Genomic DNA, 24,314 nt, shown 5'->3' on the forward strand with positions numbered 1-24,314 from the left:
TATATGAGTTGATAGAGTGATGGTCCACATAGAGTATGATAGTCAAATGTCTTAGCCATACGGGCTCTGCCCTCGGATTTAAAAATTTGTCGAAAGTATATCGAATGACATCTCTAATGAAAAAGCATGAAATTTTAAGAACACCTATACATTTTTTATAATTTATCGATGTACGGTTTTTAAGATAAAAGATTTTGAATGAATTGGAGGAATAAATGATTTATGGAGTTGAGAGAAAAAAGATGATTGGTTGAGATTTGAGGAGAAAGAAAGAATATTATAGTTATTTTAGATAAATATAGAATAGATAGAAGGGACACTTTAAGGAAGTATTTAAAATTAATATTGAAAAATTGAAGTTTAATATTAAAAATGCTTTATAATAATATAGTATAATACAGTACAGATAAGGATTTTATTTTTCCACCCATCTCGAAAGCGAAAATCGTAAGAAGAGGGTTTTCTTCTTTAGTATTCCTTTCTACAATCTAAAAATCACAATTCCAAATTAGACCATACTATTGAATTATGATTGAAGGGATTCACTACAATCTTGTCGATTTTTGAAGAAAGTAAAGAAAAAAAAAAAAATTTGTAATTCTGATAGAATCTATGACAGAAGAGGAAATCAAGAAGAAAGATGATGAAGAAAAATGTAAACACAATTGGGTTAATTCAAGAACAAGAGCCACTTATCATAACCATCGTCAGGCCAATTATGATAATAAAAAGAAGAAAGAAGAAGAAGAAGAAATGGGGATTTGGGGAATTCTTATTTTTGGATTAATTGGTGCTACTGCTACTACTCTTGCTGTATGTACATATAATTTTTCCTTTTCTTTTTATTATTCCGTACTTTATTATTTTGTAAAAGTTTATTATACATATCTATAATTGTAGGTTACTGTAGGAAGTGTGAGAAGCAGCGATATACAGCTTAAATATTACTCCACATACATCTTAGTAAACCCTAGCCTATGTTAGTAATTGTAATTGACGAGTAGTTAGAGTGAAAATGGAACAATAAAATTATCAAATACGGACGATTAAATTAATTAACTTGATTCTGGCATTTAAGTTCTTTTGCTAAGGGAGTTACACTCGTTGAAATAACCATATATGCATACACATTCACACGAGCGGAAGTAAAAACAACTGAAAAAATATACTAGACAAAGGATTTGCGTGGTTCAGCCGACAAGTATGACTAGCGTCTCTATCTGACCGTATAAAGTTTGTAAATACTTCTAGGATATAATTATCGAGGTCAGAACGTCGGATTAGGTTAATATCCTAGTGAGGCGCATTTGAACAACTTTCAAAACCATGCTCTACAATCAACGATTATCGATCTTTCTTAACAACTACATAAGTGTGTTATTGTTATATTAAAGAGAAACTGCCTGGAATGTGAATTATGTTGAGTTGTGGAGTCTCGCTGTATAGAACCATATCAAAATCGAAGTAAATTAGATCTCTCTAGTTTACCACTGAATTTTCATTTAGCAATTTGAATTGATCTGTCCAACCACGTATTGCCATGTGTTCTTTCTTCTTTGGCACAAGTTAGTGATTTTCTATTGTGATGTGCGTTTGGACTAACGTGTGAATGTCAGATCTCAATAAACTATGCCCGATGTTTATAAGTTATATGTCAGTTTTTCCTAGTATACATTTTAAGTTTCCTTGATTTTCTAACTAAGTTTAGTAATTTTAAACCAAATGACATTTACAACGGTCTCAAACAATTTGATAGGTTGGACATATGCGCCAGATGGCTGATTGGTTTTCTTCTCAGGTAGCGTACTTTGGAATGTATAGATGATAATTATAGGATTGTATCTGTTGATTTGGGTCGATAAATTAATTATGTTTGTAATAATGTCACACAAGGTTACCAGGTCACAGTCATGGAGAGGTGCTAGTGGTCGATCTTTCCGATCAAGTTTTCAAGAGGAATCTTGGAAAAGATATAACCGTCGCATGCAAGAGGAGTATGAAGACGAAATGGAGAGAGTGGTAAGTTTATGTATATAAGCTTTTTTGATTAAACTTGCTTCTAATTTTCTTATATTGTATAATGGTAAATTGGTAACAGTCCATTCTTTAAGTGTTAGTGTATTACAATACTCTCATACCTTTCTTCATCTCTGGATCCCATGCGTATCAGTAAGTGTTCATGTTTTAAGTGTTATTCCATGATTAGGAATGCAGAAGGGTCTTTCTAGCTTATGTTGCATTGCTTCATACATTATTTTGACTTTGTTAGCATAGATCAGTGTTAGTTATCCAGTTATCCTACGCCTGATTAGATAGATTTTTGATTTTACTATTTGAGTAATGTGAAAGTGAAACCATACACTTTTAGATTGATCCCTTAATTTAATAGGAACCAATGCGTGGAAATAAAGACCAGGATATTTACAACAATTATTAATCTTTTGCATATTTTATTACAAATTTGGAATGTTAAGCAAATTTATTATACAATTTAAATTGCCATCTAAATATAAGATATGAATGAGAACCTGCTTTGAGCCTTCTTTAACATTATAGTGGTTAGGTTGTTTCATATAATCTTCGTACATTGGGATGCAAGTATTGGATGTGTAGTACATATAGCAATATATACAGATGGAACCCAAAAAGATTCATTGTGCAAAAACGATAATAAATTGACTATGCCAGCTACTGCTTACTTCCAAGTATCTTTAGTTCATTACCAACCTCATACATCTTAATTATAGAGTTAATCAACTGTAGACATAACATGAGTAATCTCCTAATTACTAATACTCACTCCTTTGATTTCCCCGTTGTCTACTAAGATGGCCTTAAAAGCATAAGTAGGGAAACGGTCCCTGTGTTGCATTTGAAGCATGAATGTTGCCCCCACCTTGGATTTCTACCTCCATTAGTCTGGAGGCCACATGTTGCTCTTGTGATCCTTCCTCGTTTCTTCATTTGTGAGGTTGACGTCCTTGTGAGTAAATTTCAAGTTACTTGCTTACTCGGTGATTTTATTGTCTTTGATTATCAGCATGAGTTTCATCACTTTCTAATTGCCATAGTTCTCAGTCTTAATCCAGATGGCTATTGTTCATTAACCCTTTCACAAAATTTCTTGCATTAACCTCATCAAATAATCCTATCTTACTGAAAACTTAATTTTATTATGATATCCCATATCATGTTTTCATACGTAAAGGAAAAAGATTGCTCAATCATTTGACTTGCAAAACTCAAATCGTCCCTTAACTTCTTCCCTGAATCCTGTTGTGAATGACTGACAGCTCTCAAACTGCTATTACGTACCGGTTTCTCCAAAACACTCACAGTTTGTCATGGTCCTTTAACCCATTAACCAAAAAAGTAATGTTCGACTCGAATCAATGAAGCAGGCATGTCATTACTTTGAATGGTAGTGCTTCGAGTTTTTCAGCTTGCTTCTGGCCCTCGTGTTTTAAGCCCCTGTTTCCATACTGAAAGACCCAGTTTCCGTACCAAAACCGAAAGCTTTATTTCAGGTTCACATCCACATGGTGTCTTCTACCTATTTTGCTTAAATCCTCCTAAATTTGCCTCTCCCAGAAGACCCAAAAATGAAAGGGAAATAATTCCAATCTAAGTTTTTATGTTCCTGGATCTAATCTTGTCGTAGCTTCTCAATCAAGTTAATCATCATAAATCAATCCCTCCCTATCTCTAGTTATAGTCTTAAAAAATCAGGGGCAATGGTATTATGCCTATTTAGTAAATAGGTGATCTCTCCCTATCCCTATTTATAGTATCACAAAATCAGGGGTATGGTATTATGCCTATTTAGTAACCAACTCTAGGTTGGCCTTAAAAGGTAGCGTGTAGGCTGGTCTAGCGCCTGGGCATTGGATGCATCCCCTTCTGCTACTCAGGCGGCATCTTATGTTTTCAGTGATAAAAGGGCCTGCTGATGATTTTTTTCAATTAATGGGCATGTTGTTAATTGGCATTTTTAAACTTTTATCCGTATGATACTATTCCTTGCTAGTCAGTTTATTTTTGTGCATGTGTGGTAGTATGGTAATACAAGTGAAGCATCATATGTATTTTTGTTATATAGAAATGATTTTTAAGCATGTTTAATGCATTTGCTTGAGAGAAAATGGTACATAGAATGGATACAAGTATTTGGTGAAAAATGATGTCTTATATACGTGAGACGTGCGGTCGTGCGCCTAGCACCTCGGAACGCCTAACACCTTTAAAACCAAGAACTTTAGATGCGATTCCTCATGGGACGAGGCTCATACAGTCATACATGTCCCTAATGGAATAGTTGGAAAGAATAGTTTTGAAAATGGATATAGAGGTAGAAATATACACGATTCACATTATGGTTTGAGTAATAAAATTTTAATTGCAAGAGATATTATAATTATAAAGTCTAGCAAGATGCTAGAATAATTACTAAGGAGTAATGTTACATGAGAGATTACTAGTTTAGAGAGGTCTCTTTTCTTTCATGCCTGTTCAGTTCTACATATACTTCTGTGAGTCGTCTTTTCACTAAGCTTTCAATTTTGGTTGTAGGAACGTATAAGGCGCATGCAAAGTGTGTTCAATAGGGGAAAAAATAAAAACAAACAGGATTATGAAAGTTGGAAGGAAAATAATTCAGGTCGATATCATCAACATTTTCAAAGAGATGATTGGTATTGGAAAACGAATACATCACAAGGAAACAGAAGTAATTTTAGGGAACCTCCTAGGTCCCCTGTAAATTATGCATTGTCCCATCACTATGCAATCTTGGGTCTCAGCAGGTAATACCTTCTCTCTATGACATTTTGATACATCTTTTTCATCACTTGTTTTGCCTTTAACTTCTTATTATGTTTGAATAACAATTGACTTGCTGCTCAAGTTCTATTAATTATTGTATTATCATACTGTATCTTTTTATTACTATCGTCAGTCTTGGTTGATTTCATGTGTGGGTTATCTTTGTAATTTTATCATACATTTATCTTTATATTTTAGAACAATGTGGATTCTTGGTACAGTTTTTGTTTATATTATTTAAAGATAGTGGATAATTATTTAAAGCCAATAGATTTGTTGCAACAAATCAATTCCTGCCCTAAACTAGCAGAATATATGTTTCATATTCAGAGTGTTTGTAAATATTTCATTGGTGAAATAAGGTATGGGCATGGATTGATTTGCTAAATATTTTGTTTTCCTAAAGCACTGGAGTAGATTGAAATTATTCATTTTCTGCAAACTAAACTAAACACTGTTTTTTTTCCTTGTGAATAGATCAAGGACGACGCCATACACAGATGCTGAGATTAAGGTATTGACCAGTCATTATACTTTCGTTCTCATGTTTTGATTCTTTTGCATTAGATTGATCGAGTTTTTGTGTTAATCCAGACTGCATTTAGAAGCAAGGCAATGGAATTTCATCCTGATCAGAATCAAGAAAATAAAGGTATGCACACTTCCCCACTTACAGCTTTCCTTGCATGATATGTTCTTTGAAAAGAGGTGTTAGCTCAAAAAAAGTTAATAAGATATAATCAGCCTGAAGGTGCAGTTTTCACCTGCTTATACATGAATGGGCCAATTCCATACTTTATATGAATTGGTTGCTTTTTGCAACCATTTACTTTTGGTTTTTACATTTTAGCGGTATCAAATACGATATTTTGGTTTTAGCGATCAAGTTTGTTTCGCACCCACCACAAAGAGCGGGCTAAAACCTACCTCTTTTATTTCAAAGAACCAAATAATTTGCTACGAAAAGGTAGTCTGTCAAACAGGGTGAAACTTGAAAGTCGCCAAAACTATTTTTGTTGCATACAACCTTCTAAGTTATATTCATGAACTGTAACATTATCGTTTTCTGAACCATGTTCAACAAGTTAATTTTGTATAGATAATTTATGATGGACGAATGGTTTTTGCTGGTCAACTCAGCCATGACCTGACCAATTTAATTCTGAACATGTTTTGACCTTTTATGCCAATCCAACTGGTCTGCATATTTTTCCTTAAAACATTTTGTTGACCAAAGAATTTGCCATGATACGTCTGATCCATGCTTAATATTATAAAAAGTGGTACGAATTTTTGTCTGCTACTTCGTATTGGCAAGAAGGTCTACAAAAGTATCTAAAAGTAAAAACTTCAGGTATCTTTACCTGGCCTGTTGAACTGCCCCTTTGTGTAACTTGTATGAACTGGGAAAAATTAGTTGTCTTATTACCAGAAAGTTGAGGAGAAACTGATTGATGCTTAAGTTTGAGTATTTGACAATTGCGTTTTTAATGCAGAGGTTGCTGAAGCAAGGTTCAAGGAGGTTATGACATCTTACGAGGCCATAAAGACTGAAAGGAAGAATATGAAATAGATAAAACTGCTTTTCATTTTACAAAAGTGGATCGATGCCTCTCGAAATCTTAAGTAACACAGGTGGCTCTTAGGTTTCCTACGCTAAGGTGGCTCCCTTTATCATCCAAGCCGGGGCTTTGATTTGTGTAATATAGACACAACAATAGTTGTGGGCTGTTGAGTTATTGTTTTTAACATATGCTATATAGTTGCAAAAAGAATTCTAGTACAAATTAGTTTAGTATCTATTTTTTTCTTCTTTTGGGCATAATAAATTACAGGTTACATGTATAAACTTAATAACAATGGTGATTCAGCCATTCACATTTTACGAAACTAGAGGCTAGAGAATTTACCCCAAGCATTTGTTGGTGTTTTGATCTATGTAAATAAAATTTGAAAATATTTCAGTGATGATCTATTTTAGTTTTGTAAAGTGCATCTCATTAGCTTTAATAACAAAAAACACGTTAACACCTCTCTCCTACACTAACAAAAAGGAATTGAAATCATTGCTTAATTGTAGCTTCTTTATCATAACCTCTTTAGTATATACTAGTAATTGCCCTCGTGTTGCTTCGGGACATGATTTTCAGACGATAAAGTGTTGGATATAAACATGATAAAGTAATCAACAAACATAACTTGTAATCGTTGTTATATACATAAGTAAAGAAAATAAAACATATAAACACAGTATGAATAGTAAGATGTATTAAAGAAAAAAAATAAACACACAATAACTATGTTAATGCAAATAATGACAATATGACGACGGTGATGTAATAAAGTGTCTTATTTTAAATGTTAAACTAGCTTATTACCCCAGTAATACACGGGCATTTATACATTATTCTTCACATTAAAACTTTTAAAATACAAAAACGATTAACATCTAAATAAATATTTACAAACTTTTGAACCACAATTATAATACCATATTTATTGTCGATTAATGTTAACAAATAATGTTTTCAGTCATAAAACTAAAATATATGCGTGGAATACGTATAGTATCTTCCAAAAAATGTAGTTCACAATGTTGATATCCATTCAAAATTGAAATTTCATCAAACTTTTGTATCATCTACACAACATTAGAAATACAAATATATAAAATTTTATATACATAAAAATATAATATACTATATAAATGATTTTATTTATTTATAAGTTATATACATTAAACAGTACGAAGTACTATTATTATAAATATATAGTTAACAAAGTTATAAAATGATATTTAATTAGGCCCTTTAAATTATAATAAATAAAATTAAAGGACTTTATAAACATTTATAAAAAAATATGAGGACCAAAAGTGTTATTGACTAATTCTTTAGTCAATGATGATGTTATCAAAATGATCTAATGGTTGAAAATGAGAGATGAAATTCAATCAATGATCATAACTTTTCTAATTTGGAATTAAGGGTTTTGTTTTAATATATATTAAAGATTAATGTAAAACGTAACAATGATTTAAATTATTATATATTAAATACCATTATATATAGTGGAATGAAAAAAAATCATCAAAACCAAATGTATAAAGGTAAAACTGCAAATGTGTAAACGTTGTTTGATAAAATTATGAGAACCCAAAAGTTTTGTGTCAAAAGTTTAAAAACGAAAACTTTGATATGGAACAAAAGTTTGAGATAAAAACTTTAGAGGGTGCAAACGAAAAGAGACCAAAGTGATGTTAAAGCCATAAAATTGAAAAGTTAAAAGTTTAGGGTGTAAAATGAAAATTAAAAAGGGTTTGTACATTAAGCTTCAAGAGTTGTACATTGCATATTGGTTTTTAAATATATAAGAGCAAGTACTCGCGCGTTGCGGCGGTGAGATGGTGGGGTGATACTTAGGTCATAGAGTATGATAGGTTATAGGAGTTGATATGTCATAGAGTATGATAGTCAAATGTCTTAGTCGTATGGGCTCCGCCCTCGGATTTAAAAATTTGTCGAAAGTATATCGAATGACATCTCTAATGAAAGAGCATGAAATTTTAAGAACACCCATACAATTTTTATAATTTATCGATGTACGGTTTTTAAGATAAAAGATTTTGAATGAATTGAAGGAATAAATGATTTATGGACGAGAGAGAAAAAAAATGATTAGTTGACATTTGAGGAGAGAGAAAGGGTATTATAGTTATTTTAGATAAATATAGAATAGATAGAAGGGACATTTTGGAGAAGTACTTAAAATCAATATTGAAAATTTCAAGTTCAATGTTGAAAATTTAGAAAAAATCTGCTTTATAATATAGTACAGATAATTTTAAAGGAAAAGTAAATTTTTGTCACATTTTTCCAGTACCAATAAGATTCTGTCCCCATTTCCTTTAAACACACGGACATTGCAGATTTGCAGCGTTTTAACAACTTTGAAATCCTCCATGGTACATTTTAACAACTTTGAAATCCTCCATCCTCCATGCTACATTTTTACTTGGCATCTTAGATTCCATAAATGCTTATAAAATGTAAATGCCAAACATCCCCCAACTGTTTGAAAAAATCAAACAAACATGGTTTTGGCCAAAGTTCTTTTTAGTTTATCTGAATAACCCGTTGAATTGGTTATAGGGTAAAATGATACTTTATATGTCAATAAATGAGAGATTGTTTTTAAATGACTATATTTAATGTGCATAAAAAAACTTGTACCTTTCATATTAAAAGTCCGTCTCCTGATTTTCACGATAAATGTACAAACAATTTATGCACCTTAAACACAGCCTTTAGGGTTGTATTTAGCAAACCCCTTTTTAAATTAGTAACTTTGATAGAACATTACTAATTTCCCCATTATTAGCCTTTCATGCCAAAGATCTCTTCCTCGCCAACATACACAGCCCGGTGTTTCATTTACCAAACCCAAAGTAATCAACTTGATCATCCTTTCAACTTGTTGGCACATTTGGAAGGTTCGGAATGACAAAGTTTTTTCTAACAAAAGTATCCATCCGAGACATATATTCGAAGACATGAAACATTCAACCTTCATATGGCTAAGTAGCTAACCACAGGATCAAAGTTTAAAGAATTGGAATGAAATCCATGGAGCTCCTTTTATTATAACAATCTGTTTTAACTCTTTGTATGTACGACTCTATGTTACACTCATCTAGCTTCTTGCTATTCTAATAAAAAAAAAAATTCATAAAAATTTACGTTTTATTTTGTGCACTTATCCTTATAAAAATAAATACATCTTAATATCTAAAACTAGATTTTGATAAAATTCATAAAATTTGTTTAATGTGGTGCCAAAAGTTGATGCTTTGTTGATGTTTTTCATTTAAAATACACTTCAAACGATATTTAATTAGGTAAACGAAGAAGATTTTTCAGACTTTTTAACTCAACTATCTACATGGGTCTATTCAAGTGGCCAGACCTATCTCAGGATGTTTACATGGGGTTTTTGAATAACTATTCCCAATATATACATGACGCCCAGTTTTTGAATAACTATTCCCAATATATACATGACGCCCAAACACCAAGTCACGTTAGTGATGCTTTAAGAACCCACTAAAATCTATTGGTAAAACCCACTAAAATCTATTACGAGTAGTAAATCTAATTCCCTAATTTAACTTATTATAAAGCAAATACATTTTTGATTTTCAATATTCAACTTAAAATTTCAATATTGATTTTTAAGTTTTAACAATATATACATTCTATTGCATGGTGTACCATACATCATAGTCATATTACATCAATAACTTCCACTACTTACCGGCGCCACCACCACCACCACCATTAATCTCCGCCGCCACCACCACCACTATCGCCGCTCGCCGCCACCACCACCTGTCACCGCCACCGCTGCCACCTCTATCACCTCCGCAACGCGCAGGTACCGTTCTTGTTTAACTTAAAGAGAAAAAACATATTTTGAATCAATTAGTTCAGTTGACCTAGTCATTTCTGTTTGAACTTTGAAATGGTTTGAAAGTTGTACATTTTTCTATACCAACAAGTTTCTTGTTCAATGTAGCATAATTAAAGTTAGTTCAAACACGACAAAGATAAAAAAACATAATATAGATAGTCGTTGACACGATTAGATCATGTAAGCTGGGTCTTCGATTATATTTAAAAATGTCTTTACGTCTCCAAAACTTGTCATTAGAAAGAGACAATCACATTTTAAAATCAGCTACATGGTCATTATGGCATTAACTTTACTATTAGGTTTTGTTATATCGAGCTACAAATCAACCTACATATCATCTTATACACGCATATCATTCATCCAGTATACTTACGAAAGACCCACTTATTCAAACTCATTTGTATGTATGTGTCGATAAGTTTTATTTGGGTGTGTTTGGCCCAAAGTTAAAAACTTTCAGAAAGTGTCTAAGTTAATAAAACAATTTAAAAAAAAAAAAACAATGTGAATTTACTTGCAAACTAGCTGATAAACCCGGGTTCAACCCGGGCCGCTTAATTAAAAAGTTAAAATGAACAAATATATAGACTTATGTATATAATTTAGGAGAGTATTATGTATGTCTGGTTCAACCCTATTTGCTTCTTTGGTTTGCTAGGAGGGATTTTAGGGGAGTTCTTACACATATCGCTCGTAATTGTTGGATTCCTGCTTGGTTGTATGCACATGGACATGTTTAATGGGTTTAAATGCCCTTTTTACTATGTATTGTCCATTTTGCGCTAAAGTGTGTAATGTGGTATCTGCTATTCTTCTCTAATTGTAATGTAGTCAGACGATATTCGACCGACATGTATGGTTACTAAAATTTTTACACTCTCTATCTTTTGCCTCTTTTTGGCCAGAAATCTTTTTGGAAGCAACCTCTGTACCTTCATGTAGGGGTAAGGTTGTCTACATTCTACCTCCCCCAAACTCGGCTTTTGCCAGATTGGGTATCATTGTTGTTGTATGTAATTTGTTGTCAATATATTACGAATATGTTATTTGATATGAAGATAACAATATACTTATAAAGATGAAAATTAATATATAAACTGATTAGGGTGATTAAAAAGTAAAAAATAACTAACATAAATCAATGGTAGATATAAAATTAAAAATAAAGAACTTAAGAAAAATAATTTGTAGAAAATAAAGAGCTTAAAGAGTTTTTTAAAAATAAAGAAAAACAATTATGACATCATAAATTTTTAGAAAATAGCTTAACAAAAACTATTAGCATGCCACATAAGGAAAAAAATTATAAAAACAATTCTTTTTTATTAATATAAGAGATTTGTTTTAATAAGAAAAAGAAAAATGCTTACATAAACTAAATAAATAAATGTTGAAAATAAGGCATGTCATCGTTAAAAGTTTTTACTAGTAAACAAGTATCACATGTTCAAAGTGAAAATAAAAAAAATGTTGCATGTATATTGTAATATTTAGAAATTCGTTACCAACAAAACATAAAGTTTATTGTTCTATAACTTTACCCGTTTTGATAAATTATACTAAATGATAAGAGCTATCTACGTGAAAATGATTTTTGTAAATACTTAATAATAAATTCCCGAGTCTTCAAAATATAAGTTAAATGAAAACGTTGGCCCTTTTGGCTTTTAGCTACTACCTCACAACTCATGTTCTTTCCATTATTTATGTGTGAAGAAAGAAAAGTGATTTGTTGAATTAGAAGGTGATTCATATGCAAATTCATGTTTAAAAAATTAGTCATAATATAAAAAAACTACTTGCTAGAAAATCACTGTTCTACAAGTCCAGTAAATACTTTGCAATGGAAAGTCAACTAGAAATACACATTTTATAAGGAAAGATAAAATTAAAAGCATTACAGTTCAATGAACCAAAGGAAAACCAGCAAATGAAACAAAGAATATGAACTACAACAACTACTACACACTATCATACAATTGAAAGCTCCATTCTGCTACCACCACTCCTAGTCCAAAATTCTCTTATTTAATTTTTTTTTTTTTTTTTTGCATTTGCATTTGCTTCTTTCGTATAGGCACTCATTAAGCAGGAGGAGCTCTGTAGTAAGCAGGCACTGTTGCGGGGAAAAACATCTGCCTAACTCCTTCGGCCTTGATTATCGGAAATATGATCCCAGAAGCACCCTGAAGTTTTATCACAACCGGCTTTAGATTCAAATATGTTTATGCTTCACTTGGATTTAAAAAGACATCTAAATAAAAAAATGTACTCACGGATATTAGTCTGGCACCGATCCACATTCGTTTAGGGGAAGGGAAAGGAAGTAACAAGCGACCTACACCATATATTGCCACTGCAAAGAAATGTACAACCAAACTCAAAGGCCGAGGGTTCAAACCCGAAAGCAAAGATACGGGTCCATTTGAAAAGACGCCCCCGAGGCTTAGATAGTCGAAGCATGCTTCTCGCATTTCTTGCCTTGCTTCGTCAGGTGAAGCACAGAAAACCTTGTACAACGCTCCTGCTAATGTATTAATTGTGGATGCCACTGGCTGCAAGATCACAATTGTAAAAAAAATTCAGAATTCAAAGTAAATTGTACAAGGCCATTGTAGAAAAACAGGTGAACTTTTAAGATGCCCCCATTTCTAGTGAATTTTACGAGTTATTAAGTGCTAAATATATTAAGTGGCTGAATGTATATATAATGTTTGTATGTATTAAGTAAGAAGTAGGTAAGTGACGGTTATTTTTGTTTATTAAGTAAAAAAAGAAACAAGAAAATTGACTGAATGCATTAAGTTCTTAATTATCAAGTAAGTAGAAAAAGAACAGGGCCTAAATGTGTATCATTTAGTTGTAGTATATAGAAATTGTAATATCTTGACTCTTACCAGCACAGAGTTAAAAATTTGGGATCTCTAGTGAGTAGTGTTTCGACCAATTTCACACGTTCTGCTTTTAGCTAAATACACTTATTACACCCATTTGAAATAGAACATAACCAAATCGACCCATTTATAAGTAATCTAGTCAAAAACTTCATCTACAATTTTAAACTTTACCCTTTTAACCTATTAGAGATCAAAGATAACCTGAATCGACCCATTGAAGAAACAAATGGGTCAATAATCTACATAATATGGGATATGCATAACGCAACTTAGGCAACTGACCTTACGCAGAGTATAAAAAGACTCGAGATACGTGCAAAGAGTATATGAGTCATGGAGATCATGTAGAGGCATTAGAAGATTGCGTAGGACGACTATATCAGATAAGGCTACAGTCATTCCTCCACCAGTCAGAGGATGGCGCATGTTGAACGCATCGCCCATCAACAAAGCACCAGGAGTTGGGTGAGGAGCAGCAGGCATGCTTCGGTTTGGCATTGTCCTGATATTTCCTTTATTAACTGTTGTTACAAATGCATCTTGCAGTTCTGGAGGTATCTATATATCATAAAAACAAGAGAAAATAAGAAAACGAAAAACAGAGATGTGGCATCTTGGAATGTCAAACCATGACTGGCCCTGACCCGTTTTTCAAACTACATATCTGTTGTTACTTCGGTTATGGCAAGATGGATGAGTCAGCAACATCTTAACATATGTGATATCCTTTGCAGGTTAAAACAACTAGGGAAAGCCTGGGCAGACTTGGAACACTTATACCCTAAAACATTAATCTTTCCGATAATACTAGTGAATCCAGAATTCAAGATAATTACACTAGTTACCTTATTTTCCTTGGGCTGTTTGTCGGCTCAAAACAGGACTGAACTAAAATCAGGATATTAGATAATATGGAACTAGAAACGGGACCACTGTTGGTCCTAAATTATACGCATATATAAAACAATGATTTAAGTTTAATTAGTTTAATAAAAAATCAGATGGGAAAAAAAAAGCATCTAGGCTCCGATTCTGGACTGAACAGAGAACCATAAATATCCAAACAAAAAATTGGTGATCAAAACTCTAGAACCTCAATCCATACAGTCTTTTGCATACTCCTGGTTATACATGTTTGACCGATTAAAAATAAACATAAACTTAATAGACTTATTTATAAGTGAATGACTCAAATACTGTAACAGCTAAAGTAAGAAGGGATTCAAGGGTGTGTTGATGTGTTCATACCTGTGGAGCAACAACCGTCTTCAAATACTTTGACAGATCCCCATTTGAAACGGAGGGTACCTTTTGACCAGGTACATCAACCAAACATCGAACTTCAGTACTACTGATTCGGTAGAACAAGATGGGCGATGGGTCTGCTAAAACAACATGCCCATGGTTCTCATATGGTAATTGGCAGTTCTCCAAGATCAAACCAACAAAACACGAAGGTACGTCCACCTATGTATTAAAAGTCAACAGTTATACAAGTAGCCTAAAGCTTGCAATAGAGTGTGCTTAGCTATATTAGTAGGTAGTATTAATCACCTGAGGGTTGCAAAGGGAACCGCGTAAATTTGAAAAACAGCCATCGCATACAATTGTTAAAGGAGCATATGCTTTCATTACTTCACCACTTTTATTCTTGTACAATACACCTTTAATAGTCCCATTTTCTTCAAGAAGAGACGAGACTGTTCCTTGCTCCAATTGAACACTACATATTGACATAAGGGAGAGAAGAATTAGTAAATGTTTACAAAACTACATTTACAGATGTCAGTATTGAATGGTAATTGGCAAAGGTGGTCAAGATGAACAGGGTGCGTAACAGGTCAAAACATATTCAGATTAAAACAGGTCACTAGCACATTTTGTCCAATTTTTAAATATATGTAAAAAATAAATCAGTAAGTAATTATGATTACTAAACGATATTTTTGTCAAGTACAATCCAAATTTAGGAGGTTGCACACATTAAAATAAGACTTCAGCAGCTTCATATCTGTTTCACCCTTTTGACAAGATCACTTGTTTAGCTAAGCCTGTTGTTTTGATCCATATGAGAGATAACAATCCCAGCCGAGCCATTAATAAGTACATTGGTCGAAAATTGCCACCTTTTATAATGAACACATAAATAGAAAATAGTACTTGGGAATTAATGATGCTTTCTCTCTCATTCTCTGTATAAATCGACCATTATGAAAGCTTCTTCCAGCCACATCTGCATGAAAATTCTCCAACGGATAAGAGAGGCGGGTATTCTTTCCATCCTTGAAAAGTGCATATCCAAAAACCCTTTGAGCATCAATGTCTTGAACACAATCTGCAGTAACAAAAAGATAATGAACAATCTAATAAAATAAATACTAGCAAGAGGTATATGTAAAGAGGTAGATGCAGGTAACCAAATAACGCTCTAAAGACTGTTTGTGTACACACCTTCTAATCCCAACTCCATCAGCTTAAGGTAACCACCTGGTTGTAAGAGTTCACCCACAATTCGATCAGGCTCAGTCAAGTCTCTCTCAATCACCCTGACCCTACGTCCATCCTGCAGTCCAAGGCATGACCAAATAAGTTATACGCTACATGACACACCATCAGATAAATAAGTAAAAGATACCCTGCATAGCTAACCAAGTCATATAGACAACAAAAGATACACAAAAACCATTTCATTCATTGTAATTGGCAGCATATACAACAAAGGAGAACAAAATCAAGAAGAGATTCTTGTTTCCATAATTCAACAACAAAACTCCCATCTCTAGTATGTAAGAATTCTAAAATCACAAAGTTCCGAAAATACATCTCCAAATATTAATACTTTCCCAGAGGTTTGTAAAAAACGAAAAGACGCTCCTAGATTGACGAACATAAAAACGACAAATCAGACAATAAGTTGGAACGTAATTGAACATTGGAAAGTACTACATGTGCTTATGACGGAATAAACTTATAGTCATTGCCTGCTAAACGATCCAGCTATTAGCTTTTCCTGGCATATCATAGTTTGACCACTATTTCAACTTATTTTATTAAGTATTCTGTTTTCTATTTTCTTTTTGGCCAATTCAAATTCAAAATTCAAAATATATGATAATATTTGATTCACTATTCATACAAAACACAAATAGTTCAAAAACACATAAAACAAAGGTTTAACTACTATTAGACAAAACACTTATAATAAACTAGATTATGTCCTCTACCAAAAAACAAAATAAAATAAAAAATTTCAAAAGGTCTTGAACTTTAAGTTATTAAACCTCAAAAGTGTGTCTATTTAATTGGAACCTAAATGGGTTCTTCGCGTATAAACAAGATGCTTTTTCTTTTGTCCCAATTCGTAGAACATACTACTTTTTGGGTCAAAACTTAACTGGATTTTATAAAACAATAATGTTAATTCTGCGACCAAATGACATCAAAATACTATATCAATCTTAAGAATTTACTACATGTCACAAGGATTAAACAAAATTCTTAAAACCCCTTTAACAAAATTAAATAAAAAATAATAATTAAAAAAAAAAACACTAGTGGCATATTCAGCAAAATTCCAGACACCCAGTTAGGAAAGTGCCAAAAACTTCAACACAAACCAACACTTAATGTCCCATGTGGCCCAAAAAACTATTTTGTGATTATACATGAAAACAAAAAGGTATACTAAATTATACTCGTAATGATTTTAAAAAAAAAAAAAAAACGAAAACACCAAAACCAAACATGTGTTATTCTTTGTTCGGTTCTGAGTTTTTCTGAAACAATGTTAGGCAGTATTACATGTGTGCCTGTTTGTTCATTGAACAAACAATTGATGCATAACTACTAGAATTCTCAATAACCCCTTTGCCTACAAAGGAACATTATTTCTATCTACATCATAGATACAGTCTTAGCCTAGCGGTGGGGGCATGCGGCATAAAAAAAAGGGGGAAGTCGAGATTCAAATCCCATCCCGGTTCTGAGATTCAAATCCTGGCTCCACGTCCTAATTTCAAAAACAGACAGTCTTACACACCACAATAACAACTATACCCAAATCCTGATATATGCGAGTTATGAGAGGTGAGATTTAGACAGTCTTATCTCTACCACAAAGGTGCTTCCAAAAGACCTCCGGACCCGGTGTTACAAAATCTAAGTTAATTTAAACATAGACATTAAGACAGTGATACAAGTCAGTGATCCATTCACACACACACACACATATTTATATATATATATATATATATATATTACACGCACAAAGAAAGAATTATTAATACCTTGCCAAGAGTATGAGCAAGAGCAGCACCAGCAACACCAGCACCAACGATAATGACGTCAGCATCATCTTTTTGTTCATTTACAGATCTGCATTCTCCATTAATGCAGATAGTTTTAGTGGTTATTGATGAAGGGTTAATCCCAGAGCCAACTTTTTGAACGTTTCTCAGCACAAAGAATGCGTAAGATAATATAAATCCGATGACAGATGCGAAGGCCGCTGATGCGATGAGTAAAAGATCGGCCATTTTTCTCCGACCAGTGTCGTCGTCGCCGCCGGCTCCCGTCAGTGACAAATGGCTTCTTCTTTTTTGTTTTTGGCTTTGCTGGATCTTGGTGGAAATGAGTGATTACTAGCGACCCAAACGTGTATTTATATAAGCCCACTCCCAATAATATAATAATAATAAATAAATAAATTAGTGTTTAAAAAAAAAACATTATAAAACATATAATAATAATAATAATATTCATTATTCAAAATATCTTATTTTTCTTGACCAAGAAAATAATTTGTTTATTTATGAAAAAAATATTTAACTAATAAAATATTAATATTTCACGATATTATATATCGACAAATTATCTATACTATATTATAAAGCAAATCTATTTTTTTAACATTCAATTTCAACAATGTACAAATAAAAATGCTTGACGTACCATACATCAATGCCTACAACTTTCTCTCTCATCCATAAATCATTTTATTCCTCTAATTTTTTTAAAATCTTTTATCTCAAAAACCGTACATCGATAAATTATAAAAATTATATGGGTGTTCTTAAAGTTTCATGCTCTTTCATTAGAGATGTCATTCGATATACATTCGACGAATTTTTAACTCCGAAGACGGAGCACGTACGGCTAAGGCATTTGGCTATGACACTCTATGACATATCACCTCTTATGACCAATCACCCTCACCATCTCACCACGACAACGCGCGGGTACTTGCTCTCGTAAATAGAATGTGTTAGAAAACAATAATGTTATATTTATTTATATATAATTAAATGAGTTTAAGTATGTGTATAAAAAGAATTACATGATGTAGATTTCTATATATATATATATATATATCTATATATATATATATTTGTAAAGTTAGTTTCGATTCAGTCGTGTTGTGGGCAATTTTAACCAACAATTTGCTAGACCTTCAATCCCCTATTCATGGAAAATACCTTGAGATGAGAAACTTAAGATTCGGACCGGGACCTTGGGAAAGCTTACCTCCGGGACCCACATTATTAATTTAGAAGATACATATATATATAAAACAAATAAAACAAGTATTAAAATAAAACAAATAAAACAATATGTTTCTCTTCACTCAAATCACCATGAATCATGAAAATCATCGTGCATCAATTGTTTCATGAATCTTCATTCATCAGTTTAACTATGATTTAAGGGTGAAGATCTTGTCCTATTTGTTTTTACTTTAATACTTGTTTTACAATAAACATGATCTAAGGATGAAGATCTCTTCCTATAGTGTTCAGTTCTCCGCATACATAATCTTCATAGTATATTGGTATCATTTTGTTAAATTTAAGTACTTATAATCAATATTTATTGCGTTATATGATAAAAGAAAATATGTACAAAATCATATAATTTAATAACTAAAAAAATCAAAAGACTAATTTTTAAAAAATTGATATAAAGTTTATGAATAATTTTTGTAATTATATCATTAAGTTAAATACTTTCTATAATTATAAAACGCAAGAAATTACTTTCCATAGTTAATGCATACAATGCACAGGATTTAAAAGTTCGTTACATACAATACACAAGATTGAAGTTCGATACAAACTATAACAATTCGTGTAAAATTGTTTACATTATAGGGTACTAATCCCGGAAATAAGTCACTCTCATCTTATTTGTTGTCACACCCCGACTAAGACGGAAAACTCGGGGTGCAAGATAAGCATGCGCGCACATAGATGTTACATAGGAATAACTAAATGAGTTCATAAGATTAACCATAAACAGTAGAATACATAGTTCAGATAGGCAACGCAGAATTGTCAACACAGATTCAATAAAGCATTCAAATAAAGCATAAGATAAGTTACCACGCAGGAAAAATGATAAAGCATATTGCCAACTGGCACAAAGAAATAAGCATGCAACACTCTGTAGATGCAATTTCTGAGCACCTTTTATTGTCCGTCGCAATGCAATTCTATGGGCTGATTATGAAGAAGAAAAAATGTCTTCAAGGTCGTGATGATGTCATCATCACTTCGTGATGACGTCAGCACGAGGCTAGTAGTTCGTGTAAGGGAGTTCAAGGCCTACGAACGAGATGAAAGCCCATCCCATGAAGCAGCCTATATATATACTAGAATTAGGTTACAATTTACGTTTGAGGGTTTGAGTCTAGACAAAAATCGTCCATAGTGCACGGGGTAGAGATCTATACCCCGTGCTAGTCAGATGTATACTGATTTGGTGTAATATCCATATGATTAATGATATTCACGAGTTTTACATCTGTTCTTATCTCTTATTCTTCATGTAATTCGTGTTTTTATGTCAATTAATTATACAGAAACCTCAAAGTCGATTATGAATGGATTCCGCACTTTCATAGTCGAATTGGTCACGATTTGAACGGTCCGACGTGTTTTAACACATTCCAAGTCCTAAGCCCGAAGTTTGCTACAAGTCTCATTCTACTATCTTAGCCACGATTTGCTTGATTACTTGAAAGGATACTTAAAAGCGTCAACATAAAGATTGGTGAGTTTGTAAGTTTAATCGTAAACAATTCGCATCAATAAAATCTTTTATGAGGATTGTAACACCCATCATTTTGAAACCTGAATTTTCAAAAACTTTGTCAAAAGTTGTTTAAACGTAGCGGATATCACTTAAAAACTGTCACATCCGTAACGGATGGTGCCTTTCATAAAGCGGTTTTACCAAGTGCATCATCAAAACAATATAAATGAAATCCATGTCATGACACCAACATAAATGCCATTGATTATTACAAGTATCTTGAAACATAATCAATGTAGCTAAAACATAAGACTAATTAAGGGTAAAGTCTAAGCATTAAGGACACTAATGCTATCTTCTTTATTCCTTCTACCCATCTTACCGAGATTATCCTTTTCCTAGCCCAAGCTTGCTTATCCTAAATGAACAACATTTTCAAAAGAACAAGTGTAAGCTTTAAAAGCTAATTAAGACAAGATAAATTTGAAAACATGTACATGTCATTTCATAATATATTAACAAAATCATTTCATAAATGTTAATATCACATAATCATAAGTTCATAACACAATAAGATCAACATCTTCCTATGGTGACCATCATATCATACATGATAATAACATATCATCATCACAAATATCACATACATATCTTAACACATTAGGATCCAATGATCCATCATAGTCCTATTTGTGTCTATCATCAATTTACTTTACTTTTCATCTTTCTTTTCTTTTTTTTTTTTGCCTAGATGTAGGCTATGTGACATAAGCCACTTATTTTAAGGATATGGGGTTGTGTGTAGGCGGTCATAAGACCTTACATGGAATCCTCACACCCGACTTGATGGGTAGACCTCACGGCGGTCCATCATCTTCATTAAGGAAAGACAAAGTCAATCAAACTGAGTATATCGTTTAACCTTTGCGCGTGTAGTGGTTGGTTACTCCAGCCGTATACACTCAAACATGACTATGCCACGGAAAGGTATCTAGATTCCTAAATCACGTGACCGCATACACACTAGCTCCGAAAAACTAGCATAGGTTAAGCTTAACACAACTTTTCTTATGTTCGAGACATCTTTATTATATTAGCTTAGACTACACTTTCACCTAAACTAATCACATACATCTTTCTTTAGTTTATATTAGCTTAAGTTGTGCGGGTATTCTTTTATTATCTAAAATCTTTCCACCACGACCACCGTGTACCCTTACACCAATTACATATAATCAAACTACATCACTCGATGCCAGCACCAATAGTCGTTGCTGTCATCACCACCTGCCGTCGACATTACCAGACCACAATCATAAACACTATCGTCGAATTGTACGGGTACCGTGTTAGTAATTTACATAAAAATGTTTTATGTTTACTACATCTTAGTTTTCTTCATTTCATGTATGTAATATCAGGTATCAAGTAATAATTTATTTAGATGTTCGTTTAAAAGAAACAAAAGGAAAAATTCATTACAAGTTTTGAATATTTTAAGTGTATGCCAAAAATTGTAATTTCAATTGACTAAATCTTACCAAAGGAATTATAAATGGCTGTAAATTGACTAAATCACCTCCAAAAATTTTTCTAATTAATTCAAAATCTTTTATTTAAAAAAATATAAATTGATAATTTATAAAAATTATATAGGTGTTCTTAAAATTTCATGCTCTTTCATTAGAGATCTCATTCGATATACTTTTGACGAATTTTTAAATCCGAGGGTGGAGCCCGTACGGCTAAGGCATTTGGTTATTACACTCTATGACATATCACAACCTATGACTATCACAACCTAAGACCTATCACCCTACCTGCCTACCATGTTACTGCCGCAACGCGTAGATACTTGATCTCGTGTATATAAATACATGGGTCAATCATATGGACGGTTTGGTTTTAGATTATGAATTGGTAATTTTAAGTCATATGAATTGATTTTAAATCAAATGACTTTTTGGTTAACATGTTAGGGTGCGTTTAGTTCAAGAAAACTCCCATGTTTTTCATTTTCATTTTACAAGAAAATATGGAAAATAAGAAACGCGTTCAAATTGGATTTTTCTAGAAAAGTTTTCCTAGAAAATGAAAATTCCCCTTTCCAACTTTTACACTAAAATTAGAAAACTGTTTTTTCAGTTTTTCTTTCACTTTTCTATTTTCCAAACCCTTTATAAACCTAAAATTAGAAAACAAGTGAATTTGAACATGTTTTCTAGTTTTCTAAAATGAAAAAATGAACACTCCATCTTTTATTTTGAACGCGTTTTCAAAATTTTCAAGGGTTTTTTAGAAATGAAAAACCTTTTCATTTTCTAAAAAACTAGAAATAGAAAACTTGAAAATATTTTCTCGAACTAAACGCGTCCTTAGTGATTTAACCTATAGCTCTAAAGCACTTAAAAATCAAGAGATATACTTATAAAATGAAATCACTTTTCTGAAAATACAAGATATTAATTAAAACATCATGTTTTGTATCAGATAAATATATTAGCCAATTGTATCTAAAATGTTTGTATATGTATAATGAATTCTTTCATAAAGTAACGGATATAAACATAAGTCGATTTAATAACTCAAGAGACCAACCCGGACACGAAATTGAAATAAATCAGATTGACAGTTATCGGGTTGGTGGGTTTAAAGACCGTGTTTACATTATCCGAATCTAGTTCTTGGTTAACCAAGTAAGATAAACAAGAAATAAATTGTTTAATATGAAAAGGATGTGAAATAAATTGTTCACAAGTTTGTGAATAAATGGTATTAAGTGTAACTCTTCTGTCAAATATAAATTCAAAAGTATTTTACACGTCTTTTATGAAAAAGTGGACAAACAAGGGGCTACCTTGCATTTCAAATTTCTAACAATACTTTAACCATCATCTTTATTTACACATGAAGAATATGCTAGCCCTGATGTTACACGAAAGTTCCAAAAGGCGTGCACTAACAAATTTGGAACAGTTTTATACTTTTAGTGCTTGATTAACAAGTTGTATATACACACAGTCGGCTCAATAATATAAATGGTTAGGCAGTTTAACAAATTTGGAACAGTTTTATACTTTTATGAAAAAGTTAGATCTACTCAAGCCTTGGCATACAAGTTTAAAAATAGCATTTATATTGTTAGTAGGGAGAGTTGAACCCATGACCTCTAAATTTAATGCATAACACTTTAACCACTAAAGACAACTATCTTTTTATTATTTTCCTTGCATATATTTTAAATAAAGGCTCTAAGTTATTAACCATTAGTATCCATTTTGTTTATATATTACTTAAATAAATACAAAATTCGAGACTTAATACTTTAATAATGTATTAAACTTTTTTTTTTTCAAATTTATTTCAACTTCCAAGTAATGTGATATGTGTCGCTTTCTGTTAACATATTAACTTTTTTTTAAATTATGATTTTGATAACGAATACATATTCTTTAAAAAATATAGATATAATATGTTTTATCTAAATCTTTCTTATGTATAATTAAAATAACATCTTATTATTCATTTTAAATTTTGTGAGATAATTCGTTTTAAAATAAATGCAAAAATACAATCAAACTTCTCATCATATTACCATAAATAAAAATGATCTATCAAAATTAAGATTGGTATATATATATATATATATTTTAAAGGTTGACCTATAATGATAACATATTACTACATGTATGCTTTGAATAACGTTATTTCAATAGTGATTATTTTAATGGATCATTTTCATGGTAATGTAATCAAAGTTTCAATTATACACGAATAAGGATCGATAAAATGTTTGATGGTAACATATTTGATAACTATTACATATTAGGTATCCTAACGAAAACGAATATCATATACTTAATTTTGTCCAAAGTTCTTTCTATAATGATAACATATGACTATATGTATAAAGTAATTAACTTTATTTCAATATTAGTTATTTTAATAGACTGTTTCTATTCATAGTTATGTGATCAAAGTTCTATGTATACATGAATGAGGATCGATAAATGTTTAATGGTAGAGCTAATCGAGCTTGAGCTCTGGCTCCTAAACATGAAAACGAAATTCGAACTAAGTTAATCCTACAAGTAT

At 32.0% G+C, this 24,314-nt stretch overlaps 2 protein-coding genes across 3 annotated transcripts; one reads left to right on the plus strand and one right to left on the minus strand.

Annotated features, from left to right (window-relative positions):
- Positions 1-419: 419 nt before the first annotated feature.
- Positions 420-6,739, plus strand: LOC122587363. Of its 2 annotated transcripts, XM_043759510.1 has the most exons (7): positions 420-813; positions 1,757-1,798; positions 1,894-2,019; positions 4,570-4,802; positions 5,299-5,335; positions 5,416-5,473; positions 6,318-6,739. In XM_043759510.1, exons 1-7 carry the CDS (start codon positions 613-615, stop codon positions 6,392-6,394), a joined length of 774 nt encoding a protein of 257 aa, XP_043615445.1. In that variant the 5' UTR covers positions 420-612; the 3' UTR covers positions 6,395-6,739. The 2 variants fall into 2 exon arrangements, with proteins under 2 accessions (XP_043615445.1, XP_043615446.1); XM_043759511.1 differs by lacking the exon at positions 1,757-1,798.
- A 5,405-nt stretch (positions 6,740-12,144) lies between these two features.
- LOC122586576 (squalene monooxygenase SE2-like) lies at positions 12,145-17,808 on the minus strand. Its single transcript, XM_043758558.1, has 8 exons — positions 17,477-17,808; positions 15,642-15,753; positions 15,351-15,525; positions 14,745-14,913; positions 14,439-14,657; positions 13,473-13,748; positions 12,570-12,848; positions 12,145-12,479 (listed from the first exon to the last, which is right to left on the minus strand). Exons 1-8 carry the CDS (start codon positions 17,723-17,725, stop codon positions 12,378-12,380), a joined length of 1,581 nt encoding a protein of 526 aa, XP_043614493.1. The 5' UTR covers positions 17,726-17,808; the 3' UTR covers positions 12,145-12,377.
- Positions 17,809-24,314: the final 6,506 nt, after the last annotated feature.

This window comes from Erigeron canadensis, chromosome 2, assembly GCF_010389155.1.
Source record: "Erigeron canadensis isolate Cc75 chromosome 2, C_canadensis_v1, whole genome shotgun sequence".
Lineage (NCBI taxonomy): Eukaryota > Viridiplantae > Streptophyta > Magnoliopsida > Asterales > Asteraceae > Erigeron > Erigeron canadensis.